Source organism: Leptinotarsa decemlineata, unplaced genomic scaffold, assembly GCF_025532065.1.
Source record: "Leptinotarsa decemlineata unplaced genomic scaffold, Ldec_3_MD MMD2_tig00026354_RagTag_RagTag, whole genome shotgun sequence".
Classification (NCBI taxonomy): Eukaryota; Metazoa; Arthropoda; class Insecta; order Coleoptera; family Chrysomelidae; genus Leptinotarsa; species Leptinotarsa decemlineata.
Window position 1 is genome coordinate 7,396,083 of NW_027412702.1, and position 26,276 is coordinate 7,422,358.

General features: G+C 33.4%; 1 protein-coding gene across 2 annotated transcripts in view; it reads right to left on the minus strand.

The window, feature by feature from the left end:
* The window catches only part of LOC111502679 (zinc finger protein castor homolog 1), a 108,105-nt gene that overhangs the window by 57,634 nt on the left and 24,195 nt on the right, over positions 1–26,276 (minus strand). For both annotated transcript variants that reach the window (XM_023156812.2, XM_023156811.2), the window contains exons 2-3: positions 23,662–23,744; positions 17,727–18,374 (exon numbers count right to left, since the gene is read on the minus strand). In XM_023156812.2, the coding sequence (XP_023012580.1) occupies positions 17,727–18,374; positions 23,662–23,728 (715 nt within the window). In that variant the 5' untranslated portion in view covers positions 23,729–23,744. The remainder of the gene's footprint in view (positions 1–17,726; positions 18,375–23,661; positions 23,745–26,276) is intronic.

Genomic DNA, 26,276 nt, shown 5'->3' on the forward strand with positions numbered 1-26,276 from the left:
TTTGATATTAACCGTAGATGTTTAAATGTGTTTATAATAAGAGATGAATAAAATGTTGAGTTATAGAGTTGAACGAACCAGTAACAATTAGAGAATATGTACATACGAGTATATACGTAGTTGCCCACATGCCAATCAGTCAATCGTGATTTATTAAAAGAAAATTTCTTGTGATGTTGAACTTCGGTATATGCTCATTGTCAGACGGAAATTATAAGGTTGAATGAATCGTAATTAAGGATACTTGTATAGCTTCGGGGTAAAGGGGGAGGGATTGGCATGAAATATTTTGTCGAATTCAAAGAGTACAAATATAGAGGAGTGTGCAGGTAAATGATTTGAATGACAGCTCTAATACGATATAATGGATAATTTTCTCAGTTTTTCAGATACAAACTGGAAGAAAAAGCCCTTTCGAATCAACTACTTTCACATGAACATTGAATTACACGAATGAAAAAATCTATCGGAGCTAGAATGTTCATACGAACAAACAGATAGCATTCACAGAAACGCCGCACAACGTAATATATAAAAGGGCATTCATATAAACTTTTTCTTTTATAGAACTCGATTATCCTCAAGATGTATTTCGTGGAAGTTTTGGGTGAGAACTGAACGAGATTCGTCTCCTGCCTTTTTCTGTAGCTTTCACTACAAGCCAAATAGTCGAAACGAGTGCCCAAAAACAAAGTAGTGGCAATTCAAGGCCAGATCAGAGAGTTTGAAATGTTTGTGTCTACTTATAGTTAGGTTTGTTCTCTAAGGGCAGTTGAGTACAACTATGGATTCGAGGTTCAGCCTGGCACCAGTGTTGAAACCTATATGGCGCGCTGACCTATATGGAACTTCGTTTTTAGGATTTGGAGTTGAATTTACAAATACATATCATTTGAAAATTGTGAAAACTATCGATAAACAATAGTTTATCTATAACTTGTACAGTCTTATTTGAAATATAGTTTTTGTAACATAAGATTGTACCAACGAGTAGAATTTTAACGATAAACCTCTAATTTCGAGAAAAACTTAATCCGAAAAAAATTCCCACAACCCGTATGGCATCGTGTTTCAACCCTTGAGGCTTAAAAAACTCGAGTCAACATCAGACAAAGATTAAAAAACGAAAGTACATCGTTCGTGAAACATACAATAGGATGGCAGGCGATGCATTAATAAAGGGATAGATTCTGCATTGAGGAAGGGCGGAAAGAATGGTGAAAAATTGTTCAATTTACCAAAAATGATATTTCAACCCCAAATTTCTCATGGCTATCAGGTAAATAACAACATCATTTAGTAATCCAGCTATCATCTTACAAAATACGGTAAAAAACTCACCACCTTACTCTGAACAACCCTTAAAGGTAAGGGGTGACGATCCCAAAAAGCGAGGAAACTGAAATTTCACACAGTAAAAAAATGCTAAGTAGGGTGGAGGTATATTACAGTAAGTCGATTCAGTTTTCGACGGTTTCTTTGGGTTTATTATCGGTTAGACACCTGGGCATCTACAATGCTGGTAATGATTTAGTGATATTTCGACTGTATTTGTGGTAATTATTCTTAATATGTGGTAAGAGGTAGGTTTCCTTAAAAAGGGAAGATTTATTGGACTTTTTATTAGCTTTTAAATATGAGAAAGAATTTTATAGGAGAATTAATAAAACTATTGCTAGTTTATATCCAATTTATTATATTACGTAACCGTCATTTGAAAATTTGAAATACGACAATGGAATTATCTCAGAAGATTTAACTCCTCCAGGATTTTGTGAGGTTAAAACGGAAATTGTACTGATAAACTTTTATCAAAATAAAAGTCGTTCATGTGGAATATATTTGAAGCCCATTCGCTGATTTCTTTCTGAACTTTGATTCACCGTGTAGGTACCTGTCCTTATGGCCTAGAAAAATTGATTATCAACATCCGTAATTTTGTTATTTTAACACCGACGATAATATATTACTCAAATTATGCAAATGCGATTTTTATGATGAAACTTGAAAACCGATATGAATCGAGATGATTTCGTTTATATTTGATTTGGGATAATCGCCCATCAACTTTAAATGGATGTAGTTGAAAACGCTCCAAGCTACCAAATTCTAACTGTAAAAAATATAATGCATGTAATTATATCCTAAGATATACTTTTTTCAGGGTTTAATTTTAGTTTATTTGTTGGAATTCACATCAACATATTCAAATAATGTTACCTCAATAAAAAAGTGACTTTTTTCGCTGCTAAAAAGGAAACAGGCCATAGGTGTGTTAATAATTGAGTAGGTAGTAAATTACATTCAGAAATGAAAGGTTGAATAAAAAGTTGTGAATACGTTCTTTCACTTCATTAAAATTAGGAAAGAATTTTTGATCAAATTCAGAATTTTATTAGTAGATGCGAGTAATTATGGTTCTTTATATAATTTTAAAAATCATCCAGTAACCATTCATAAATTGAAGATATTTCTCAAGTTTCTCTTTATATTTAAGTTTTTGTTTTATCAAACTGTAGAAACTTCATCTGTTTCAATTGTTTTTGGTTTAAAATCTGTTTTGAAAATTTTTTATTACTGCTCTGAAAAAAATAAAAAAAAAGAGATAGATAACTTGCTGTAGGAAGGAACAGTTTCGATAGTTTTTACATTTGAAATATTAGTGTCAGTATATACAAAAATGCATATTATTTCAATAACTTTTATGAATAATGAATTTTAGACCAATGATTAATTCATAAAACTTGTCCCAGCATTTTCCAGCCTTTTTTCCTGTCGGATTTATGAGGGGTACCAGGGGTACAGGGTAACGCAAATTGGTGGTTTCATCTGTTACCTAACCTAATCGTGACTTCTCAAAATGACACCAAACATTTCCGGACACACTTTGTTTAATTTACTTAATTGCGGTAAGCTTAATTCTTATCAGTTTGTTCCTGTTTTACAGGTATACTCATCATTCTGCTATAATCTGTTTTCACCTTAAAAATTAGATATTTTTATTGGGAAGGGAAATATTCAAATTTCATCTCTCAATTGATGGTTTACAGATGAAAATTAGTATTTTCCATCCAAATCTGGGCCCGGATTGGCGAGTAAAAGTAAAAAATGTATAATAACATTCTTTTATTCATTGAGTTATGTGGTAATGATATCTGTTTCAGTAGTTATAGGTACATGAGGAAAAAAAGGGAATTCTGTATTATTTAAAGTCGACATAATGAAGTTGTTGTTTGAAATAAACTTACCTTTTATTGCTGAAAAATTTTTCTATACTATCGTTTGAAAAAAATGTTTTGATATTTTTAATCTTATTATCATTATGGTTATTCCTTTGTATGATTCATAAAAATAAGAAAAGGAAAAGTTTTAGTTTCTTTGTAATCGTGTAGCTATTAAAGCACTAGTTGTTTCATATGAGCTCTTTCTTAAAACTGTTTCAATGGATTTATTTCTATTTCTTCATAATTCGTTTTGTTTGTGAATGAATGAAAAAGTTAAAATCTAAGATTATTCTACGATACATATTGTTTTTTATTAATCTATAGTTGAATTGCACTCAACTGGCACAAAGTTTCACGTTTGAACTTTCACGGAAAATCAATCTACATATATCTGTTGATATCAGTATCCAATTATTGTTTTTCCTACTCTCATGAACAAAGATATTTCGACAGTAAACGCTTGATATTCAAGTAATTTAGCACAGTATTCACAAGATTATTTTCGGAATTACCAAGTCAAATTCAGCGGTTGATATTAAAAACTAATAATTTAGTATTTACATATGGTACCGATATTATATTTCTAGAAAAATAAATGACTACATCAATCATTTTCGCTGTTCGCAGTAAAGGTTTTATTTTCGCATGCGAGCGTTTCACATTCGATGTAAATGAGCAACGAGAAACATTCAAATTTAATCAACTTTTCTTATTCACACAGTCAATTCTTAACCCATTTCTCCGCATTTCAAAGTGAAATCAATTTCCAAAATATAAATAAAACAAAAGATTTAAAGGTCTAGACGTCATTCATAAATATTAATATCTGACTCATATATATGGAGATTTCGTTAAAAAATGTGGTATTTAGATCTGAGTGGGTCGTTCCACCTTCTTATCAAGACGAGAGTGGATAAAGATCTTTAATTAACAGAAGATTGGTATAGTTATAGGATTCGATTTTATGTGGAATGTATTGTTCCGGTACCGAATTATCACCATGACAAGACAACTAAAATAGTTTTCAAATGTAAATCAATTCCAAAGCATATTTTTTTGGAATGAAAATATCAAATTCAGTACAATCACATTCCAATTGAATGTTTTTGGGGAGGTGTTATTCACAAGTGACAGGTTTCAGGACATTTATATCAGGTTTTGCTCCCCTGAATACAGGTTTCAAGAGCTGACAAATTAACTCTTTGTTTATTCTCAAAATGGTTACAAGAAAAGTTTTATACTTTTTTCGTTCTCAAATATTCGATTTTTGCAGTAGACCACGAACAAGGTCTGCAGATTTTTTCGCAGAATTTTAATATAGGTATGTTTCGCAACAATGTACTTTCATTACGTAAAAAAAATAAACTACTGGACTCGTTTCCTTTATGTGGTTTTTCCAACACATTATAAAAATTTGATATTGAGTCGGTTTCCTTCTATTCATCTGTATGAAACGGCAGGTAATTGTCATTGTCCTCTTTTTTGGTTGAACATGAACTCAAAAAAAAATCATAGGACCCAAGTGTTCATCAATAGCGAAGCAGCCTTTCCATTGTGAGACGGTAAGGAAATATTGACCTCAAAATGCAGATAAGTTAATTCAAGCTTTCTGTAGATGCAATTGGTTCCACGATCGTGAATAAAATTGCAAAAAATTGTAAGAATGTCTGGAGCAGCTGGTAATACTGAGAGTTGGCTAATAAAGATCATTAACGATGGTCAATATACTGGTCCAAGCTTCTCATTTTATCGTAGTTTCGACAGATATAGAGATATTCATTCAGACCATATAATATGCCTCCCATTTCGAATAGAATACAATCTAATGCCAATCCCCTCCCTCCCTCATCATCATCATGTTGTCGAGGGATACAAGCAATCAAGCAAACATATAATATGCGAGCAGTATAAATTGAAGGTCAAACAAAATAAACGAAAAAATAACCTCATTTCAACCCATGTTGAGGTGAGCATTACAAAATCCATATTTCGAATAAAACAGTTCAAAATAACAATGTGAATCTTCCATTCTAGACAATACTGGTGAGTACCATTAAATAACTACTTACCATCGGGGATATTGAATAACATCAGGCACTTTTGCAAGATTATGTGCAACTTGCACATGATTTCTTTATTTACTGAGGAGAATTCATAACATTTGAAACGTGATTACTTACCAATCAATTTTTGAGTACTGGCAGAACAGACAATTATCATACCAAGATGAAATGGGTATGCTCTTTCCTTTCCAGGACACAAGACGGAAAAAACTTTCATTTATTTCAGAAGTAATGACCAGTTCCAATTTTTGCCTTCACTAACATTTTACCGGAACATCAAAATCAACAGAACAGTTTTCTCCCCATTGGCGACCATTGAAAACTGCTGGGAGGTTCAATGCGACCGACAACTCCTATATCTTTAATTAGTCATACTCCCAGCCCAACATACCACTGGAACATTCGCACAATTGCATGACAATATTTCAGAGAAAATTACACAACGCAGAGGAGTTATGCGGTAGTATTTATCTTATTTCCAATTTCGAACATTTTGCTCGCAGAAACAATGGTTATATTTCTCAACATCTCGAATATCTCGTCCTGAATTGACCTAATAGACTCCATGGAACTGGTTCGACACATGAAAACGTTAACACCAACCCATTTGTTATTGGTAACGACTAATAACTCGAATGTTGTGTAATATTTCAGCTTCCAACAAAACGTTTTACATGTAAAGAGCGCATTAAAAAAGATTTCGATCATTTGGTATACAAAAGACAAGACATTATTTTGTTACACATTAATAACCGGTCTGGAGAAAAAATCAGATTGAAATGCGTCATCGTAATCATACCCTCAATGTGTACACGTCTAATCATTCATAACTATGAATTTGTTTTTCTCTGTTTTGGAGTTTGGTTCAGCTAAACACTTTTGTAAGAGATTTGTATCTTTTTAATGTGAATTGATGTATGTAGCCGTTACTACGTGGTAGAAGATCATCATGAAAAATGAAAAATAAAACTTCATTTGTTATTTTGCCACTTGTGTTTGTAACTAACGTTACAGCAGTTTCGTCTTATAGGACATTTTGAAACTGATAATTGTTTCAGTTTATCGTATTAGCTTGGAAATGTCCTTACAGGATTAACTGCAGTAACGGTAGTTACAAATACAAGTAGTAAAAAACATAGGAAGTTTCTCATTTTTTCCAGAATTTGATTGATTAGAAGGCTTTCTGATGGTCCACATACGAAAGGATACGGTGAACAGAAAAAGTTTCCGAGGTTCGAATCATTGAAAAGTTTTTCAAAACCAATATATTATTTTACTGACGAAAGCACATTTGTCTCTTCTTTCAATTTGGTAGCCCGATCATCATCACACACTCCACCATCCTTTTTGAATAACTCTTTCAATTGGAAAACGGTGTCTTTGTAAAAAAGATTTTCCGAAACCGTCAAATCTCAAGAATTTGCAGTGGTTTATAAAGATAACATAAGATATTTAAAATTTTGCTCAGATAAGTTCAGGTCCGCCTTCGAGCATACCCCGAGGCTTCTAATTTTCATGTACAGAAGGTTGATTAGAGATTACAACATCACAAGAAAGCTTCATATTTTAGAACTTCAGGTTGAGCTAATAACTCACAAAATAACAAAACCAGCTGAAAGGTAGAGTTGGAACCTCTGGCAAAGAATAAATCCAACTAAAGCGTTTCTCATCACTTCTGAACTGTGTAACTTTTCTCGATACGCTTTTCACAAACCACGATTATCTAAGTTGTACATAAGTGCATCGGAAACTTCAACTCAAACAATAGTTATTATTATCTACAAGGTTGAGAAAAACGTAATGAAAAGTTGAATTAAATATTCTGATTATATGAATTCATTAATGATAATGGCTCATTGATGAAAAACAATATTTTTGTTTTCTGTAGAGTTTTAATCAACAAAGGGTTGAATTCATTTGTTTGAAGGTGGTCGTCAATGTGTCTTGGGAAATTTCATTAGTTCAGACTTCCATTGTCTAATATGTCTAAAAAATCAATAAAATTAGAAAGATTAGCTAAAAAAATATTATATCAAGCAAAAAAACTGAAATTATAATGAAATAGAATACAAGTAACAATTGAAAATTGAACAATTAACAAGAATTGAAAATTTAAAGATTTCTAGCCAAGTTACTTCACGACGTTTCGACTGTTAGTGTCCACAATCGTCTTCGGGTGATGGCTGGACTTATTCCTTCGAGAGCTGACTATTTATAGGTCATTCGAGTACTTTCACTTACCCCCTCTTCCCTCTCTCGCTTCATCGGTTTTAGCGGGAGGTGACCGTTTGGCGGGAGTTGGCCGTTTTTCGCTTGATTATATATTATGTTTCTATATGTTGCTTATCTTAGCTTGGCAAATGTGTTGTTGGACAACATATATGCGGCTTCTTGGAATTTCCTCCTGAACCAGAGTTCCTCCCTGTGGATAATCCCAGCTTGAGACCACTTGAGGTTATGTTGATGAGTCCAAACATGCTCAGCTATTCCTGATTTCTCCTCGCTGGGTGTGTTTCTTATGCTCGGCAATGCGAACTTTCAGTGGCCTCTTAGGATTCTCCGCATACCGTTGAAGGTTATTTTTGATGATGCCTAGTTCCTTCTGGAGACCTTTCTTCGTTCTACAGAGCTCGAAAGCACGGTCTATTAGAGTCTTGGTGATAGCTTATATCATATTGGACAATGGGAGTCCGAATTAATGAAATGTTCAACTCGTTATTTCATCAAATGATACTGTTATCAAATATTTAGAGATTTTTATTTACAGAACTAATCTGATAAAACAACGCTCACTATGATCCAAAATAATATTCTGCGTCCAATTACTATATCTATAATCCGATAGTTAATATATGTATTGAAATAGTTGTTTGACACTAAGTATCTGTTCAGATGAAGGCAGATTACCTTGAATGAGGATTTTAGGAAACAACAATAGCCTCAACAATGATCAGCGGGATTATTTTTCATAATTCTGTATCTGGAATGTCAAAATGTCTTGATAACTAGGCGTGACAAACACAATTCTTTCTCAGAAAATGAAAGAATTGATAAAAATGGATGAATGGTTACTGACATAGAATAATTTAAAAATTGGAAAAATGTGCCACGATTGATCCAGTAAGTTTCATTAATCTTGAAACTAACAGTTTTTAAAGATTGTAGTTGCTAAATAGAATCGCTTGGGAGGATCTCATTTCAATGTAGGGGTTAGAATTTCATGAAAATGTACGTATAGTGAAAAGGATAGTCTAGAACTTTATTTTGTAGGCTAACAATGATAGTTCAGCACTTGGTCAGATCTTGGACACCTTATTAACATTTTCGTAGGGATCTCTAATGAAAATATATAAATGAATCAATCAATTCTAACTTTTTCAAGGTTGGTGGTGTTCAAACAGTTAGAATAATCTGAAACTCCCTTGACTTTCCGAGACATCATATATTCAAGAAAAACAGCATTCGAAGGCATCGTGATTGATACTGTTATAGTCTCGTAACAGTGACACATAGTAACTTAATTAATGAAAAGTGGATTTTCTTCTTGGATTTTCCGAATACAAAAAAGGCATTCAAGAAAAGTACGATTTTTTTTTAATTCTTATATCCGAATGATAAACTGTATATCCCATTAACGTAGTTACCTTTCATAATAACAATGAGTTTTCTTGATCACAATCATTTATTGTTATTTGAATTGTTTTGCAAACCGATGGCAATTATCCAATTGATATCTTTTCCGAGAAGCTCAGTGATGCATATCACGCAAATAATTCATTGAAAACTCTTTATAAATATTATAAATCACTTTATTGATTTGCATGATTCCTCGTGAGAGTGTTTTCAAGAGGCTATTAATTAGTCAAAAATTCTCAAGTGGGTTTCTGATCAAGAACAGACCATAAAACAGCGAGAAATCTAAAGAAATATCTCGAAGTTGTTTACTTAAAAGCTTTATTATGAGAACTCGAGAAATGTGTGGTTTGAATGAGAAACAAAAAACGAAATAAAAGCGGATGACGTTGTGAAACATATGTCCGACACATCTACTTTATGGCAGCGAAATTATTCGAATTATGGAGAATTACAGAGTTATTCAGTTAACATTCGTAGATATGTTTTTATGCATATTTCATACTTATTTCTCTACGTTAAAGTAATATTAAGACAAGTTGTTTCGCCTATTACCTTTTATTGACTAAGCAAGTAGGTAATAGATAACAGATTAGTCGCACATATGAATAGTAAATTCAAGGAAACGGTTTCTGGGACTCACTGCATATAAACTATATAGTTAGTTTTGTTCATGCCTTTTAAAGTCGCCGAACGGTAAATGCGGTGTGAATTCCTTCAAAACATTCGTGATTTCGGAATTATTATAGCAAGAAGTTGTGAATGATCACTTATCAAAAGGCACACAGCATTTTTCTGGAGGTAATGACCTTCTAGCAATGGTCCATCGGTAAAATATTTTCTTTTATTTTATTTGTTATCTTCTTTATTAAATGATTAAGAATAAAGGTGAAAAAATACAAAAGAAGAAAAAGAAAATGGTCATGTAAAAAAACAGAATGCTTCTGTTGAAGAATGCCTATATTTTGTCCTATTGAGTTGTATTCTGTTAATGAAAACTTAACTAACTGTAACTGAAAATATATTTCGCACATTCCTAAATATCACAGGTTCTGACCAATTTATATCCTATGAATTTTGAGACAAGTTTATTTTTTAATGTTAATAAAAACAAAATCACTTTCAATATTTTCTCTGAAGACATTCTGAAATAAAAATTTATTTATTATTTCATTCATTTCAATTTTGGGATACAGAAAAGTAACAATCCAAACGAGTATCCAAATGAACATTGATTTTGATTCTATATTGATTGATATTGATTATGATTGTAAATCAAAAATGATTATTTGTTGTTACATAAACATTTGTTATTTCATTCATCGAAAATGCTGTGATTTATATTTAATAGTGAAAGTATTCCTATTAGAATCTGATCAATGAATATAAAACGAAAACTATTGTTGAATCATATTAAATTCATATTTGAATGAAAAACAATGCTAGCTTTCTAAAACCAATTAAGAATAATAACGTCCTGAAACCTTATAAATTTCTAACTTTAACGAAGTGGTAGTTTTTAAGGGATTTGCCACAATATGAATTTGGCAAATGTACGCGACTGGATTTTTCAGGTCTGATTTACCGTCATCACACTTCTATAATAGTCAATGGGTTAATGAGATAACTGTTACACTGATGCTTCTTTAATTTCCCCTCTCTAACCTTCAGTAGGCTGGAAAGTACAATCAAATTAATACATTGATAAACTTGCAGAAAGAAACTATTCCAAGGGTCATTCAGTCAGACATAAAAACATAAACACCCTATAAAACATTTAAAAATGATAATTTTACCTTATGAACCATGAACTTATGCACCACGGTGTTATTATTAAAAATGCACTCCACAATCTAGATACATTCAATGACAGTCATTAATAAATACCACCATTTTAATGCAATAATGAGTTTATTAACATATATAATCTATAGCTTTTTACGTTACCATTTTCAGTATAAAAAGTAGTAAACTTATAATATCAAATAATAACTTATAATAAATATAATATTTTCTCTGCAAGTGAATTACTATGAACTTTACCTAGACAAGTGGTGTTTGTTGATATCATCTTGAATTTGCTCGACCCGATTCAAACCAATTGTTTTCATTCATTATATTCACACGATACTTTCATTTACGTTTTTTTGGAGCTGACACAGTGGTATTTTTATAATACCATTCAGCATTTATAATTCATTGAATTTCTTTACAGAAATGATAAAATTGCACATATTTAATTTAGTTCAATATTCAGTAACATAAAACTGAAATGCACTTGAAAAACCAGCACAAAAACTACACCATCCAACACAATAGTATAGTCGAACACCAAAAGGAGTTACAGAATCTGTGACGTGTAGCCTCTTGAGATTTTGAAGTCTCTCAAACTTGACGCCACTGACTCATGATAGAGACTTCTGACGTCACTATATTTGAATACATGATTTTGACGCGACTTTTTTGCCACTTAGTAAAATTAGATTCGTGGTCTATCATTTTGACATGCAAATTTTATTGAATATCTAATAAATAGTGAGTCTATCAGTTTATCTTGAGATCTTCAATTTTATTCACGAATTCTAGCTATACAGCGAATCCATTACACTAATTCCGGCAGTTACTGCCGATTATTCTATTAAAAAATACCGAAACAGACTTCATTGATAGATTGTAACTTCCTCTGAATCAGTGTCGCCTATAATTACTACAAGTTTTTTCCGGTGGTCATTTGTATAATTATAATGAATTACACGTAGTTTTTGCTCACCATATTACTAGATGGGATATTTTAGTGAAAGCCACGCATTTAATTTGTTCTCAAATTATTTATGAGAGTTTATCCTAAATAAAATCGGATTCTTTCCATATTAGAAATCCGGTTTTTGTTATCTATCATCCGAGAAGATTTTAGGCGGTGATTGTCAGATTTTCTAACAGCGTTCATTTGTCTATTGAAATTACAGATGATTCGATTAAAATTGTTTATTCCTCGAAAAAGCTCGTTAATGACGTCACACAAAACCAATTATAAATTCAATAGGTTTCACACGTGGAACTACTTGGTAAAATTCAAAATTATACTCATTTTCATAATTATGTTACGTTGATCCAGATGTTTATTGCAATAATGAGTCAGTCAATAATTAAATTTAGTATATATGGAACTTATTGCTAAGAAATTAACTATTATGGTGCTTGAGGCCTACTGCTTTAACCAATATCATGACGAGTATTGGGACATATATAGTTTGAAATGTTTCATAGACCTGTTTTGAATGTCTTGTCTCTCATTAATATGATATAAATGCCATATATTCACATTTCAAATCGATGTTAACTCCTGCAAAATTGCGATCCCATATCCGAGTCTCAGTTTCTCTATGTGAAAATATTCAGTCTTTGGTATTGGAAAGTTGGATTTGTATCACCTATTAATTTAGGTAATCAACGTGAAGAACTAGATTCTCCTTTATTTCGACATAGATAATCACAGATATATGTGAAGTATAAAATTAGAAATGAAAGTAATTTGTTCCGATAAAAATATCTGGTTTCTTAAACATCACATGATTAGAAAAATCGCTGGTAAAATTACCGCAACTGTATGATGAAGGTATTTTCTTGATAAAGTGAAGATTCTATATAACTGAGTATATGTAGATCATTCTTCAAATCTTTCATGAAGACGATACACATAAAAATTCATTTATCAAACACTATTCAGTGGATTTGAAAAAATATGTGAAGTAGACTACTAGATGTTAATTTTTTTTTGAAAAGAGTTTTTATTGTTTAAATCACAGAAGTCACCTGATTTATTGATATTAAAGAAGAGGAAACATATTGAAACTCCACCTAACAAAACAATTGAATACATCGAAATATTGTTGTTTTGAGAATATTTTGAATAAAGATAGGATGAAAATACTATCCAAATCACATCCTGAATATGATGATCGTTCCAAATTCACCGATATGAAAGAAGTCAAAGAGGTATATCATTCATACAGATATGTTTGTTAAATGCCAACAATAGCATATTTATTCACTCCATACTCATTCGTGAGTATGGAGTTCCTTGTCAATCATTTGAGCGAGTAGTGGCCATTTCTCGTGAGTAGAACACAATACTTTTTCTAGGACTTTGCAACAGAAATATTTTCAAATATATTCATTCACGAAGGATACCTCGAATGACGGAAATAACATAAAATTTCATAACCAGAAGCAACCTGTTATTATATTCAATATATCAATTTTATTTAAATTATTTTGTTCAATTCACAATGGTTTGAATATCGATTGGTTGACAAAAAAATAGGATGACCCCAGACCGCCGTTCTGTTACAACGTCTTCAAGAAGCAGGTTAAAATTTGTTGTGAAATATAGATATTTATTTTCTAATAACGCACATTCCGTTATCAAATGATGAACTTTCGCCACATTTTGAATTTCTAGTGAGATATACACTCGTTTTCACTTCCCGACTCCATGTTATTTTTCCTGTTTTTCCTTAGAAACTGTATTTCAAAAGTAAATTGCAGTTCAATGATCAAGTTTGACATTTGAGAACTATTTCGAAGTAGATAAATTCCCAAATCTTATCTCGATTGAAAATAATTAAAGCATAACTGTGAAGTTAAGAAATTACTCATCTTTATGGTCAACTGCGATTGGTTTTGAAGTGTAAGTCATAGACCATTTTACCTATTTATCTAATAGGAAACGCTTACATAATTGTAATTTGTTCATTAACAATAACTGGTTTGGATTATTGATAAAAAGAACTCATTGGTATTCTGAGGTTTTTCAATACCGTACTTTTGTGTAGAACATTATTAGAATTCCAAGTCCAATCTAAGAGTACAATTATTAAAAACGGTTTCTTTTTTCAACTTGAGATTTGATGATATTGACAAACTTCAATTTCAAAGTAGCAGTATTTCGAAGTTACAAAACAGTCCGAGTTCATGAATCAAACTCAAAAATAGGACTCTAAAAAAGATAAAATCCATCTGAATAAGCAGAACACAAACAATACCACTTCGCCGCCTCGAATACAGAATGCGGATAAATCTAACCGTTCCTCTCATTGTTTTCAGTATAAATGCCCTTTCCCACGATAATACAACCCCGAAAATCTACCTCGGCACTCGATTAATTTTTGCAAAATCTCAACCGATGCCCTTCTCTTAATCCTTTCAAGAACTTTTTTCGAGCGATCCTTCGCTATTTTACGTGTAAGTAAAGTGGTAAAGGAAGCTGCATTAGGCTCCGGGGTCAATATTTCACAAAGGTTAAACGATTTTTTACGCCTTTTTAAACTTTTTGTTCGACAGGGTCCCAGGTAATGTGATAGGGGTCCCACAAAAAACGTACGTGTGCTTGTATTGAGAACGTTTGGTGGTTGGGTTGAATTATTGAATTGCGAGAATCAGAAATGGACCTATATCTTGTTGAAAATCTTGATTAGATTTCTTATAAACGCTTTGTTCGGTTTTAAATTGGATGGCTGAAGGTATTAAAGATTCGGGTTCCACTTGAAAGATGACTGCCCATTTTTGAATGAACTATAACCAGGTGATAACATATGCGGATATACGTAATATGTAAGATAAGTTTGTTAGAAACCTGGTATCCAATTTTTTTAATCAACTGTAGCGAGTTATAAAACTGCGGGTAATGAAACGTGTGCACACACACACACAAATCTTTCTGCGAAATCATCTCCAATTGAAGAGAAAAAACTAACTTTTTTTAATGTATTTCTCTAAACATGGCTACAAACTCGTATTGATATTAAAATTACTTGCTAAGTTCGGAAAACTTTCCGCGGTCAGCAATCTAATAATCTTGAGTCCGCGTTGAACCGCGTCTGATGTTTTTAGTTGTTTGACTTTTCGACTTTGAAGCCATGTTCAAGAAGGTATGACTACACTGGGCTCCTAAACTTCCTACTTCTTGGGTCTCGTTACTGGCCTCTGTAAGAGCCTCAATCTTCCTACTCCCAAGCGACGACTTTACACCATTTACCGAAATCAATGGATTGGATTTCAGATAAAGTATATATTATTGTCTTGAAACCGTTAGAAATACAGGGTTTAATTGAAAATAACTCAGTTTTTATGGAAGTGAAAATAACCACGAATATAGTTAAAAAGATCCCATTCACATCTAAATGTAGAGAATACAATTTTCTTGTTTGACATAACTGACAATTGAAATTTCAGTTCAGGTTATTGAATAGATCAAAAATTGCAATCAAGTCACGAAAATGCACCTTCCAGTTAACCCAATTATTTTGTATTACTGAGTACTCTTTTTTTCACCATCATTTTTTTTTGTTTAGGTCAACTGAAACTGATCAATAGCAGTTTCTGGATAGAATTATCCAAAATTCTCTTTGTGTTTTTTGTTTTCACCAAACGCTAACAAGGAACACCTAATTTCATTGAATCCCATCACGATGATACATTAACACTCTTCCGTTGGCAAACTGACAATGGTCACATGGTAATTTGATAGAAATAATCGTTTCTACGGTTCGAATGAGAATTCAAGGTTGGTAGCCAAGTATTGCTCCAATAACTCTTGAATTATTTGTGTTGGACGTTTTGTTAAACATGTTCGAGATATAAAAAAAACATCGAAAGACATTGCCAATCTATCCGCCTTTTGATAAACCACCGATATTCCAGTGAATCTCAAAAGTTAATAAACATTATTATCAACAATTTTTTCTACTTTGAGGGTGTTCTATTCCTGAATAAAATGTATAAAAACCCCAATATCAAATTGTCAAAATTGACAAAATTAAAAAAAGATAGCTGAATAAAATGTATATAAACCCCAATTTCAAAATCCTCAATGATCTACTAGAAGTATGCAGCTCTCCCCTTTTGAATTTCTGAATTTTGGCAACTGGCTTAAGATCCATTGGTAGCTGGAAAAATACACAAGTGAGTTTTTGGGGATCCATAGTTGGTAATTTTGATATATTATAGAAGATGAATAGTTATTTTTTTAATATTGGTACTGATAATTCAGGTAACATTTGTGAATTTTGACAACTAGTTTAAGATCCATTGGTAGTTGGAAAAATCCACAAGTAGGTTTTTGGGGATATATAGTTAGTAATTTTGATATATTTTTGAAGATAAATAGTTATTGTTTTAGTATTGGTATTGATAATTCAGGTAACATTTGTGAATTTTGACAACTAGTTTAAGATCCATTGGTAGCTGGCAAAATCCACAAGTAGGTTTTTGGGAATCCATGGTTGGTAATCTTGATGCATTATAGAAGATAAATAGTTATTGTTTCAGTATTGGTGTTGATAATTCAGGTAACATTTGTTATTTTAGGTACCTGAGGCAGATACCTGACTGTATCATTGTATTTAATAAAACGTATCAGTTTACTTGAAAATGGTTCAACAAACCGAAACCGGTAGTAACAAATAAAATACTAGAAATCAGACAAAAGTTATTTTCTTCATCCTATAAACAACAACCTCATTAAGAGGTTATTGGTCTTAATAAGTTGATTTGTTGAAGTGAGTTGATAAATTATTAAATTTTTTTTTGTTTTCTGACAAACTAGTGGGAAATAGAAAATGTAAAATACTTTATGGACCTTAAGGAAGACAAAGTTCAAATGTTACAGTAGATCAAGGAAGTCAATGTTGTTGAAGAAGACTTCACCATTCACCGTTTGTTATGTAACACTAGTATCACTGTGCTTAACTCATGATAAAGTTACGTTGAAAACACCTTCAATTCAAAAGTGTGTTTACATCTACCAAGAGCCAGTTACTACTCACTCAAATTTTATACCAATAGTCTTTTATATATTCCGTTGTGTAGTGATGCTGTGAATTATATTTGTTCAAGTTCCATTTCGAAGAAAAAGTGATATCCGTGCAATTCAAAGTTCATAATCAAAAGAAGTGGCTACGGATTTTCCGGCTTGTATCTAAATAGACCTTCTGTACATTATCTACACATCTTTCTGAAACAATTTTATTGACTTTGAAAGTGTTTCACTCTTCAAAGTTTAACTGAGGAGTAGAAAGCTAAAAATGTTTTTATCCTACAGTTTTCACATGCCTCAGTGGTCTGGTATTAGTTAATTTAAGTTCAAACCCAAACTTTGTGAACAAGATATGAAACTATATTTCATATCTTATCGATTCGAAAGTGTTATAATAATAATAATAATAATAATAAAGTGGCCATGGAAATGTTTTCAAACATATTCATAGGCTGTTTACGTTCTTATGGTTATAATTTGACATAAAAACAAATCATTTTACTCTGAACGGAAACCTTGATGGCATTTTACTTTTTTACTTTAAAGTTTTGGAAAAAAATATATCAGTGTGTTATTTTACTACGTGGCAACAACGCACGTGTAGCTAGTCCTTTCGATTGGTTCACAGATCATGCCTTATCAACGTATTCAGATCCATTCCACAGAATCGATATAAATGCTGGTAATGTAATCGGCTCTATGTACGTAATAAAAACAAGTATATTCATCCGCTAGGGAGGTAAATTAAAACTAATTTGATGACATGTTAAGATGCAAATGAGATCACTCGTATCATTGACACTCAGTACGATTAGCTTATCTCTGAGTACTGCCGAATCATTATCACTCACCACAAGGATTACCAGTGTTTGCTAGTTTTCAGCGTCATACAAAAAATGGTCTCAGGATTTTTTCCTCTCAAGTTTTCGAGTACATCTGCGCATAAAGACCGAAAACACCCTATAGATTGAGCAATACTTTTAGACTTACCGCTACTGAATGCCGCCATTGGGAGTTGCCTCGATATGCTTTCCGCTACTTCCGAAGTCAATCCGTATATGCCTAGCAACTCCCTCATGGTATTCATCGCGTACTGCCTCATTTCGATGACCTGATCCTGGCTCAAATGTGGTGGGTTTTGAGGAAAATCCGGGACGTGTGGTTTGGAGAGGTTATGAATTGAAAAGCTCTGCGGTATTTTGGAATCATTTTCGCTACTGTTCTCGTTCCCATCATCATCGTTCTCGGAGTTCGGATAGTTCTCGTTGAACTCAGAATCGCTGTTGGATTCGCTGTCATTGGCTTTACTCAGATCCATCGGACTGAATCTAGGGTCCATGACTACTTTCCGCGTTGACAACGTTTTTCTTCGTCTCACGTTGTTATTGACGTTGTTGTTTTCAGTGTATTCGCTCAAATTGAGCGCTTCGTTGTGGTACATTTCGTTATCAGAATAGTTGACGTTCGAGCAACGAGGTTTGAAATTTTTTCTTTTATTACGCTTCGGGAGCTCGCTTTTTGGTGAAGCCACGTAGTTGTCCTGATCTGAGTCGCTGGAATTCATATTCGAATCGAACGGCTCTGAAGGGTGGTAGCGAGGGTAGTCATCATCGTTTTCGGTGGTCATTTTGATTGGATCTGTAAAAGATAATTGATTGTAAAAATACCGAATTGTATTTCCGGTTGTAGTCTTTGTCATATGCTGGAATGAGAAACACTTTATGAACAAACAGTTTCTCGAAACTAACGGCAAAGTTCCATATGTGCATTTCGATACACCAAGAGCATGAGTCTTTATGCAATGTTTGACTATGATATTGAAAAGTCCATAAATAATGTAATTACTGTCTGAATGAGGAAAAACTTGCTCGATGAAAATTGACATTTAGTTGACTTTTAGGCGTGAAGAGTACAATTATTATGTCAGAATTTTGTTAAAATTATATGTACACAAATGTGATGACTTTGAAGGAGCTTAAAAATTTCACTTATGTATTCTAACGATGACGACGATGAAGTAAGTATACACTTCTCTCAACAAATAGCGGTACCTGTTTCACAGTAAACTTCACATATATTATTGATATTCATAATTGTTTTCAAGGCAAAAGGCGTAAAGTCATAACAATGATTCGAAATGAAGATCTATTCAGTCCATTGTAAATAAGATTATCGTTGGCAATAGTTATGGCTTCAACATTAGAATATTTTAATGAATTGTTAGAATTGAAAATTTGAATAATTATTTGTTTTTTAGTACCAGTTGGAAATGGTCGTAAAATTGTAAAAATATTGATATTCTCAGCATGTCGATAATGTAAATGAAATTGATTTCATTTCTGCACTTTCAAAAGATGGACGTCAAAATGAAACATTGTGCTTCCACATCGTGATCGTTGTGTTATTTTTTTTAGATTTTAATTTTTTTTATTTATATCTAATGTGTAAAGAACTACATCAGGCTCACTCAAAAAATTAATTTGGAAAATTTAAATTTGATTGGCTCTAAAAACAATTTCATCAAAATATGAACTCAATTTCGATAATTTTGGGTGTAGTTCTTAATGAACAGGGTGATACTCAGAGTTAATCCGTGAGTAAAGTAGTCAATTTGTGCATAATGGAAATTATTTTAAAAATTTTGAAAAACGCAAATATTGCTTATTGTAGTTTTAAAAGAAAAAAAAAACAAGTAATAATCAGGAGGAGTTGAAATCATTAGTATAATTATCATACTTCAATTTAGTTGGTATGCAAGAATTGCCAATATTATCTTAACATCACAATTCAGAACATCTAATTCTAATTTATTGTCATATTTTTGAAAAATTTAGTCGTAGATTTGGAGCACCTATTTGAAAGTATACCTACTTGCGATCAACAAATGAGTGGATATATACGATATTTGACAGAGATTAAAACGTAATATGTTAATTGAATTACATTTCTATATAAACTCGTAGTACATAAGTGGTTTCATACATGATAAATAATGTCAACGCTTTATAATTACGCCATAGAATTCAATTGAGAATTACTTGGGGAAAACGCTTCGAATTGTGTCGTTTGTGTTACCTACAGGTAAAAAGTTTTATGACTTATTTGGATCCTTCACCTCCTTGCTTTCTGTAGTAGTACACTTTACCGTTATCATTCTCACATTTACACAAATTGGCGCTGTTATATATCTTTCATAGATCTGCGAAGTTTTATAATTCAAAAGTGATTTCAACTCAATGATAATCATTTCTTTGCTAATTGTGAGTAATATTTATTGCTGTTTCTTAAGATCGATAAATCATTCAAATAACTGAAAGACGTGTTTCGCTATACAGTAGCTTCCTCAGGCATGTAATAACTGATAATGAAAGAAAGTCGATATAAAATACAACATTTATCCATTTGTGTCTGTACAATTGTACAGTTCAACCAAACATTTCATTCCCCTTGATTCGTTAATATAGTTAGTGTATCGACCGAAATGTGAAAGAGTTACTATTAAAGCACCATAAAGTAAACGCTATAGAATAATTCGGTCTGGTTATGGAATTTTACGATGAACACGATCTACACAAATAAATACTGTAGTTGAATTTGAAGAAAGCATAAGAAATGTTATGAATGGTTATATCCATATCGACTTTCTATTTGAATTACCATATGAATTGACTAAGTGTCTTAATGATGTTCCTCTAAAATATAAACGTATTGAGAACTTGATCCAAAGCTCGTGTCCAACAACTACCTCTTCATAACCTTACAACACATATTTACCTAGAAATATAAAAAACGAATTATATATTTTTCACTTGACTACAATGTGCTGGTGTATTATTGAAAAAATTGTCATGGTCATTCATTTTATAAAATTACACTTAATCGCATCCACATGTCAGAAGTGAATGTCCGTCAAAAGGTGACACAGCTCCGATCAATAAGCAGTACTTTTTTTATCCACTAATAAAAATACCCGGTATATAAATTTATCGAGCCCCAAGTATCATCAAAGCCTCTAAATGCCTTGTTGGATTTGTGTTTAAACACCGAATTATGGCAGTGGGCAAGTTTGCGTCGGATTCTCCGATCATCGTTTTTTATTTAAATGTCAAAAATTCACTCGAGTCTGGTATGGTTTTTATCTAAATATTTCTGCAAATGAATACAGCGGCAACGAACGTGCATGGTTTTAACAAAATTTAATAAAAACTTGCAAGAATTTGGGAAGCAGACTGTCCACAATTAAAATTTTACTTCTCGGAATCGCTAACGCCAAATATTTGGGAAATATTTCGTTTTTTGGTTATTTATTGAACGAACGTCTGTGCATTCTGTGAGATGAGTTGCTGTTGTGATACGTAATATACGGTGAGAAAAAGGGACATTTTCATATTTGCATGACAAAGCTATTGTGTTTGTGAATGCGTATAACTGAATTTCAGTGATTCTAATAATGTCAATTATCTTATTCGGTTATCTAATGATAAAGTTACATTAGTTATCTAAAAACAGTTTCTGGATGTAAAACCCTTCAAAGATAAATCTAATTCTTTTAATTCTCGACAAGTGAGCACATCATTTTTGAAACGAAATTCAAGCTGCAACATTGAAATGGAAATCGCTTTCTTCACCCCTGCAGCTTTCTCTGCAAACAGAGAACTGCAGAGAGAACTACTGAAAGAATCGAACAGATGTCACTCATTAAAAACTTCACACAACAAAAAGCATAAAAGGGTATTGACATAGAATGCCACTTAAAAAAAATCACTTTCACCCATAGTTTCCTAATCAGCAGTTTTTCAACAGTTTCAATCGAATTATTCATATAATTTCAAAATTGAATCCAGTTACTTTAATTCCAGGCATGGAAATGGAGAAGTGGAAAAGTATCGAAATATAGTGGAGGACGTTCTTTTTTTTCAACAAAAATGTTCTGATAGGTGAATTTCGTTCTGAATATAGATTTTTGATAACAACCAAGAAATTAGTAACGTTTTACTGCTCTCTTATTGACAAATTCATTTTGAAAACGGAATCCACAAAATACTAATTTATATGATACCAAAAGTTCCAAGGTCGTTCTTTTTTGGACACAGAGAGATACAGAAAGCGATTTCCTATTCAGTGGTCGAAATCAACGCTTGGTTTTGCATTACACCGCCGTGGGGGAAATGTAGTTCTGCTTCTTGAAGAACTAATTCGTTTAATTAAAATCGCGATTATTAAAATTCAACTCAGTTTATGAAGGTTAATGGTTTTTACTGCATTAAAGTCAATTGGTCTTGCTATTTTGTTGTTGCAATTCCTAATCTGATGAGTAAATTTATCTGTTTTCATCTAGTGTCGGGGTGAGTGGCGGGGGATCACTGTCTCTCTCTTATGGGTGTTTGACAGTCCCCCCGGTGCAGACCACACGGCACTCACCCAGTAAAGTTATCGGTCAACCACCCTATCCCGCATCTGCGGGCAACAGGCGTTGGCCGATTTCAAGCTAGATGTGTGGGAGAGGTGTCTCGCAAGAGCCCTCGGCGGTTACTCATCCAACGCTGGAAAGGTAGCTTTCCTAACATGAGTGCCCCTTGGGGTAACGTAAGGGTATGCGGTGCAGACCACACGGCGTACACCCAAAAGTCGTTGATGAACCGCCCTATCCCGCACCTATACGGGTAATGGGCGCGACATCTTCGACATATGATGTGTGGTAGAGGATGCTCGTGAGAGTCCTCGACGGTTACTCATCAAACGTTGGAAAGGGAACTTTCCTAACATGAGTTCTAGGGGGGAGGTGAGTGCCCGCTCGCGGCTGGAGGCTAGTGAGCCTCATCTCCAACTGGCGTTGGCCTCTTAGGGGCAGCGGCTCCGCTAGCGGGTAAAGGGATACAGGGCTGCGGTAATCCATTCATGGGTGCATTGCAGGCCCCATTATGAGGCACTGGACGGCTTATGCTGTTCCGTGATCCTCGCCTGCTTCTGTACGGATCCAAGCGTTCGAGGTGTCGGGGCTTGCGGTCCTTCCGGGCTCTAGTATCCGAGTCTAGCCTTGGAGGGCACCAAGGCAGACGCTTGAGGTGTCGGAACCCGGATGGACGGAGCTACTAGTATCCGAGCTTAGGACCCCGGCCGGCCACTTCCGGGACCATATTCCCAATTGATTTGGCATGGCTGGCGGGGGCAGGTGTGCGACGCGAGCACTCTCGCGAAAGAAGAGCTTAGTTAACTTGTACGAACGTTCGGTCGAACGCTGCCGATGGTCCTGTCTCTTGGTTAGCCACACTAAGTAGATGTAAGGAAGCAATTCCGGGTTCGGTGAGCGGGAGGAAGCCCTGCGAAATCCTGTTGGTGTGGGGTGAGGGGCGGTACCCGCAAGGATTTCCCGAAAATCCACCCCTCCACGCCCGATCGCATCCAACGCCAGGGTACGTCTGGGGGGCCTAACCGGCCCCCCAGGCCCCCCGGTGCGGTCGTAACTATGACTCTCTTAATGGCAAACTGACAGTTTACTAATTTATATGATACCAAAAGTTCCAAGGTCGTTCTTTTTTGGACACAGAGAGATACAGAAAGCGATTTCCTATTCAGTGGTCGAAATCAACGCTTGGTTTTGCATTACACCGCCGTGGGGGAAATGTAGTGCTGCTTCTTGAAGAACTAATTCTTTTATTAAAATCGCGATTATTAAAATTCAACTCAGTTTATGAAGGTTAATGGTTTTTACTGCATTAAAGTCAATTGGTCTTGCTATTTTGTTGTTGCAATTCCTAATCTGATGAGTAAATTTATCTGTTTTCATCTAGTGTTTTTTTTTATTATTTGTACGGTAACACAATTATTTTGTTAGGAAAACACAAATCCTCGCAAATATATACTATTATGTCAAAATGAGTTACTTCTATTCTTCTATTTTGTAACTACAGTTGTTGATACCCACCTGGAGTCAGGCCATAAGAATTTGGAGATATGATGCCAGAGGTGACAGTAGCCATAGTCGACAACATAAAGAACCGATCATTCCTGTAAAAAGAAAAATATATTAGATTTTTTTTAACTGTTATGGTTTGCAACAATTTTTATATAAACAACAGAAAGAAAAAATTACAAGAGTTTCTGGTACTCATTGGCGAAGTCTAGCTCAGAGCTACACAAACTCAAAGTCAATTTACGATAAAACGAATAACAGTGATATATAATTTTCATATTTGCATTCGAATTTCCTGATATTGGACCTCTTTAATTGATTAGGCAAAGAATTGTAGAGTTTTACAGCACTAAAAAAAGATATATGAATTAGGGAAGTGCTATATTGTGGAATGGTTAATTTGTTTTATTTCTTATATTTATTGTTAGGATGTCTTCAAACATAATCAGTTTCTGTATCAAGAGAGGGGTATGCGGGAGGATAATCAATTTATAAATAGAGCAACCTTAATGACGAGTCATACATCACCAAACTATCGAAAATAATTTTTACATATCGGCTCAAAATAAAATGATTGCAATATAGCAGTTTCAAAGACATATATGCTTTTTCCGTTGAATTTTTGACAAGACTATTGAATATAAGGTCGATGCCAAGTACAAGTTTTCAGCTGTACTAACAGGTGTCAAAATAATATGACCTAGGTACAAATCAATTGTTTTCTGCAAATTTACGATTATTCTGAAATATAAAACGGATCATCATTGTTTTATTAATATATCAAGTTTCAAATCATGATAGACAATTGATCGAATGTAGATCAGCATTGAAAAGATTTTGTGCCTCAGCACACACTTTGATTTGAAATGCATAGGTATACTATCAGTCACGTTTGAATAAATTGAGAAACAGATTTCCATTTCAGGGTTCATTTGAATGACGTTTCAAAACCTATAAAATTCCTATCAGTTTCGGGGATATTCGAGAAAAAAAACGAAACGAAACAAAACGCTTTTTTATTGCCAAGCTGTTACAGATTTTCAATCTGACGTTTCTTCTTCAATTTTGTTTTTTTATGTGAACCGGAAAAAAGTAACACCCGTTACTTTGAAACCTCCTTGGCGACAACTTCACTGATGTATCAAACGTTATCGAAATGTCCTGAATTTTCAAAATAAGTTCTTAAGTCGGCAACTTTGACCATCTTTGTATCTCTCACAGTTTCTGATTTTCCCATAGGTACTAGCCCTCCTTATTTTGAAGACACTGTATAACTGTGTGTTATCAGCAATAGCCATTATATTTTACATTTCTTTATCAACGAAATGATGTCATTAGTATAAATGATGAACAATATAGGTCCCAAAATGGAACCTTGTAGCACTTCACTAGTGATTGATGGTATCGATTGCTTTCGTAATATTTAATGAGATTTATCAAACTGAAAATTCCATATTCAGAATACGTAATAGTTGAGAAAGCACAATTTGCAGTTTTATGAGTTTATCACATTTTAAATTCATTTAATACTTTATAATCGTCAATATAATTTTTGTTGTCTTCCTTTTGAAGTTAAATAGTTCAGTTGTGGGCCTTTCTTTATGAATGTACAACAAATATTGTCTGTTCGTAATTTTTGTACAGCCATGGAAATTCAAATCGTTATACTCGTTTTATGTGCAGTGGTTAATAAGATATGCCGTTTTACTGTACAAGAAAACGCCACTTCACAAAAAATCGATTTTGTGCGTGATTTATTGAATTTAGACTATTCAAGGTGTCAGATACTGAAAACTCGGTAGCGAGAATCAATTTAAATGCTAATATTAACATCATCTCGTGTTCAAAATGACTAGAAAAGAAGCTCGTTTGAGATTGGCAGATTATAGCATTTAAAATGTTTGTATCGGCTAAACTGGTTACACAAAGACGGGGTCATTTAGGGATCGGTAGCAATAAGGGGGTGTGGCTGATTAATATTTGTCGAGAATTAATTTGCTCATCAAAGAATGAAACAAGCAGTGGCATTGGTTGAAAAAATCCTAAAGAAGAAAACATAATATATATTTGTTTGATATTCGACATATTTCCTATTGAAAGTTCACACAAATTCCATCATTTATCCATGACAATAATTAAACAATTTTCACAAGCATTTTTTTTCCAGACACGTTTCGCGAACCCCGTAGAAATGAATATAACATACTGAACTACAATTCTTATATACAACAGTAGTAATACCTAACTTAATTAGTTAATAGTAAATGTGGTAGAATTTGTAAACCAATTACAATCTCAGTTCTTGGACAGCAGGTAAATTTTTTATTAATAAAATTGTTAGCATTATGAAAAAACTTTTAACAACGCTGAGTGGTCAATCTCTTGCTGGTCCTTCAACAAGGAACTTGAACATTTACGCTTATTGATTTCCAGAGACTTCGGCAGGTTGAACTTGTACATGGGTTATGTCGTAGGTACATAGCGTTGAAATTGTGATCGTTTCAAAGACATACAAGCTTTTTCCGTTGAATTTTTGACATGATCATTGAATATAAGGTTGGTACCAAGTACAACTCCTAAGTTTTCAGCTGTACTAACAGGTGCCAAAATAGTATGACCTGGGTAAA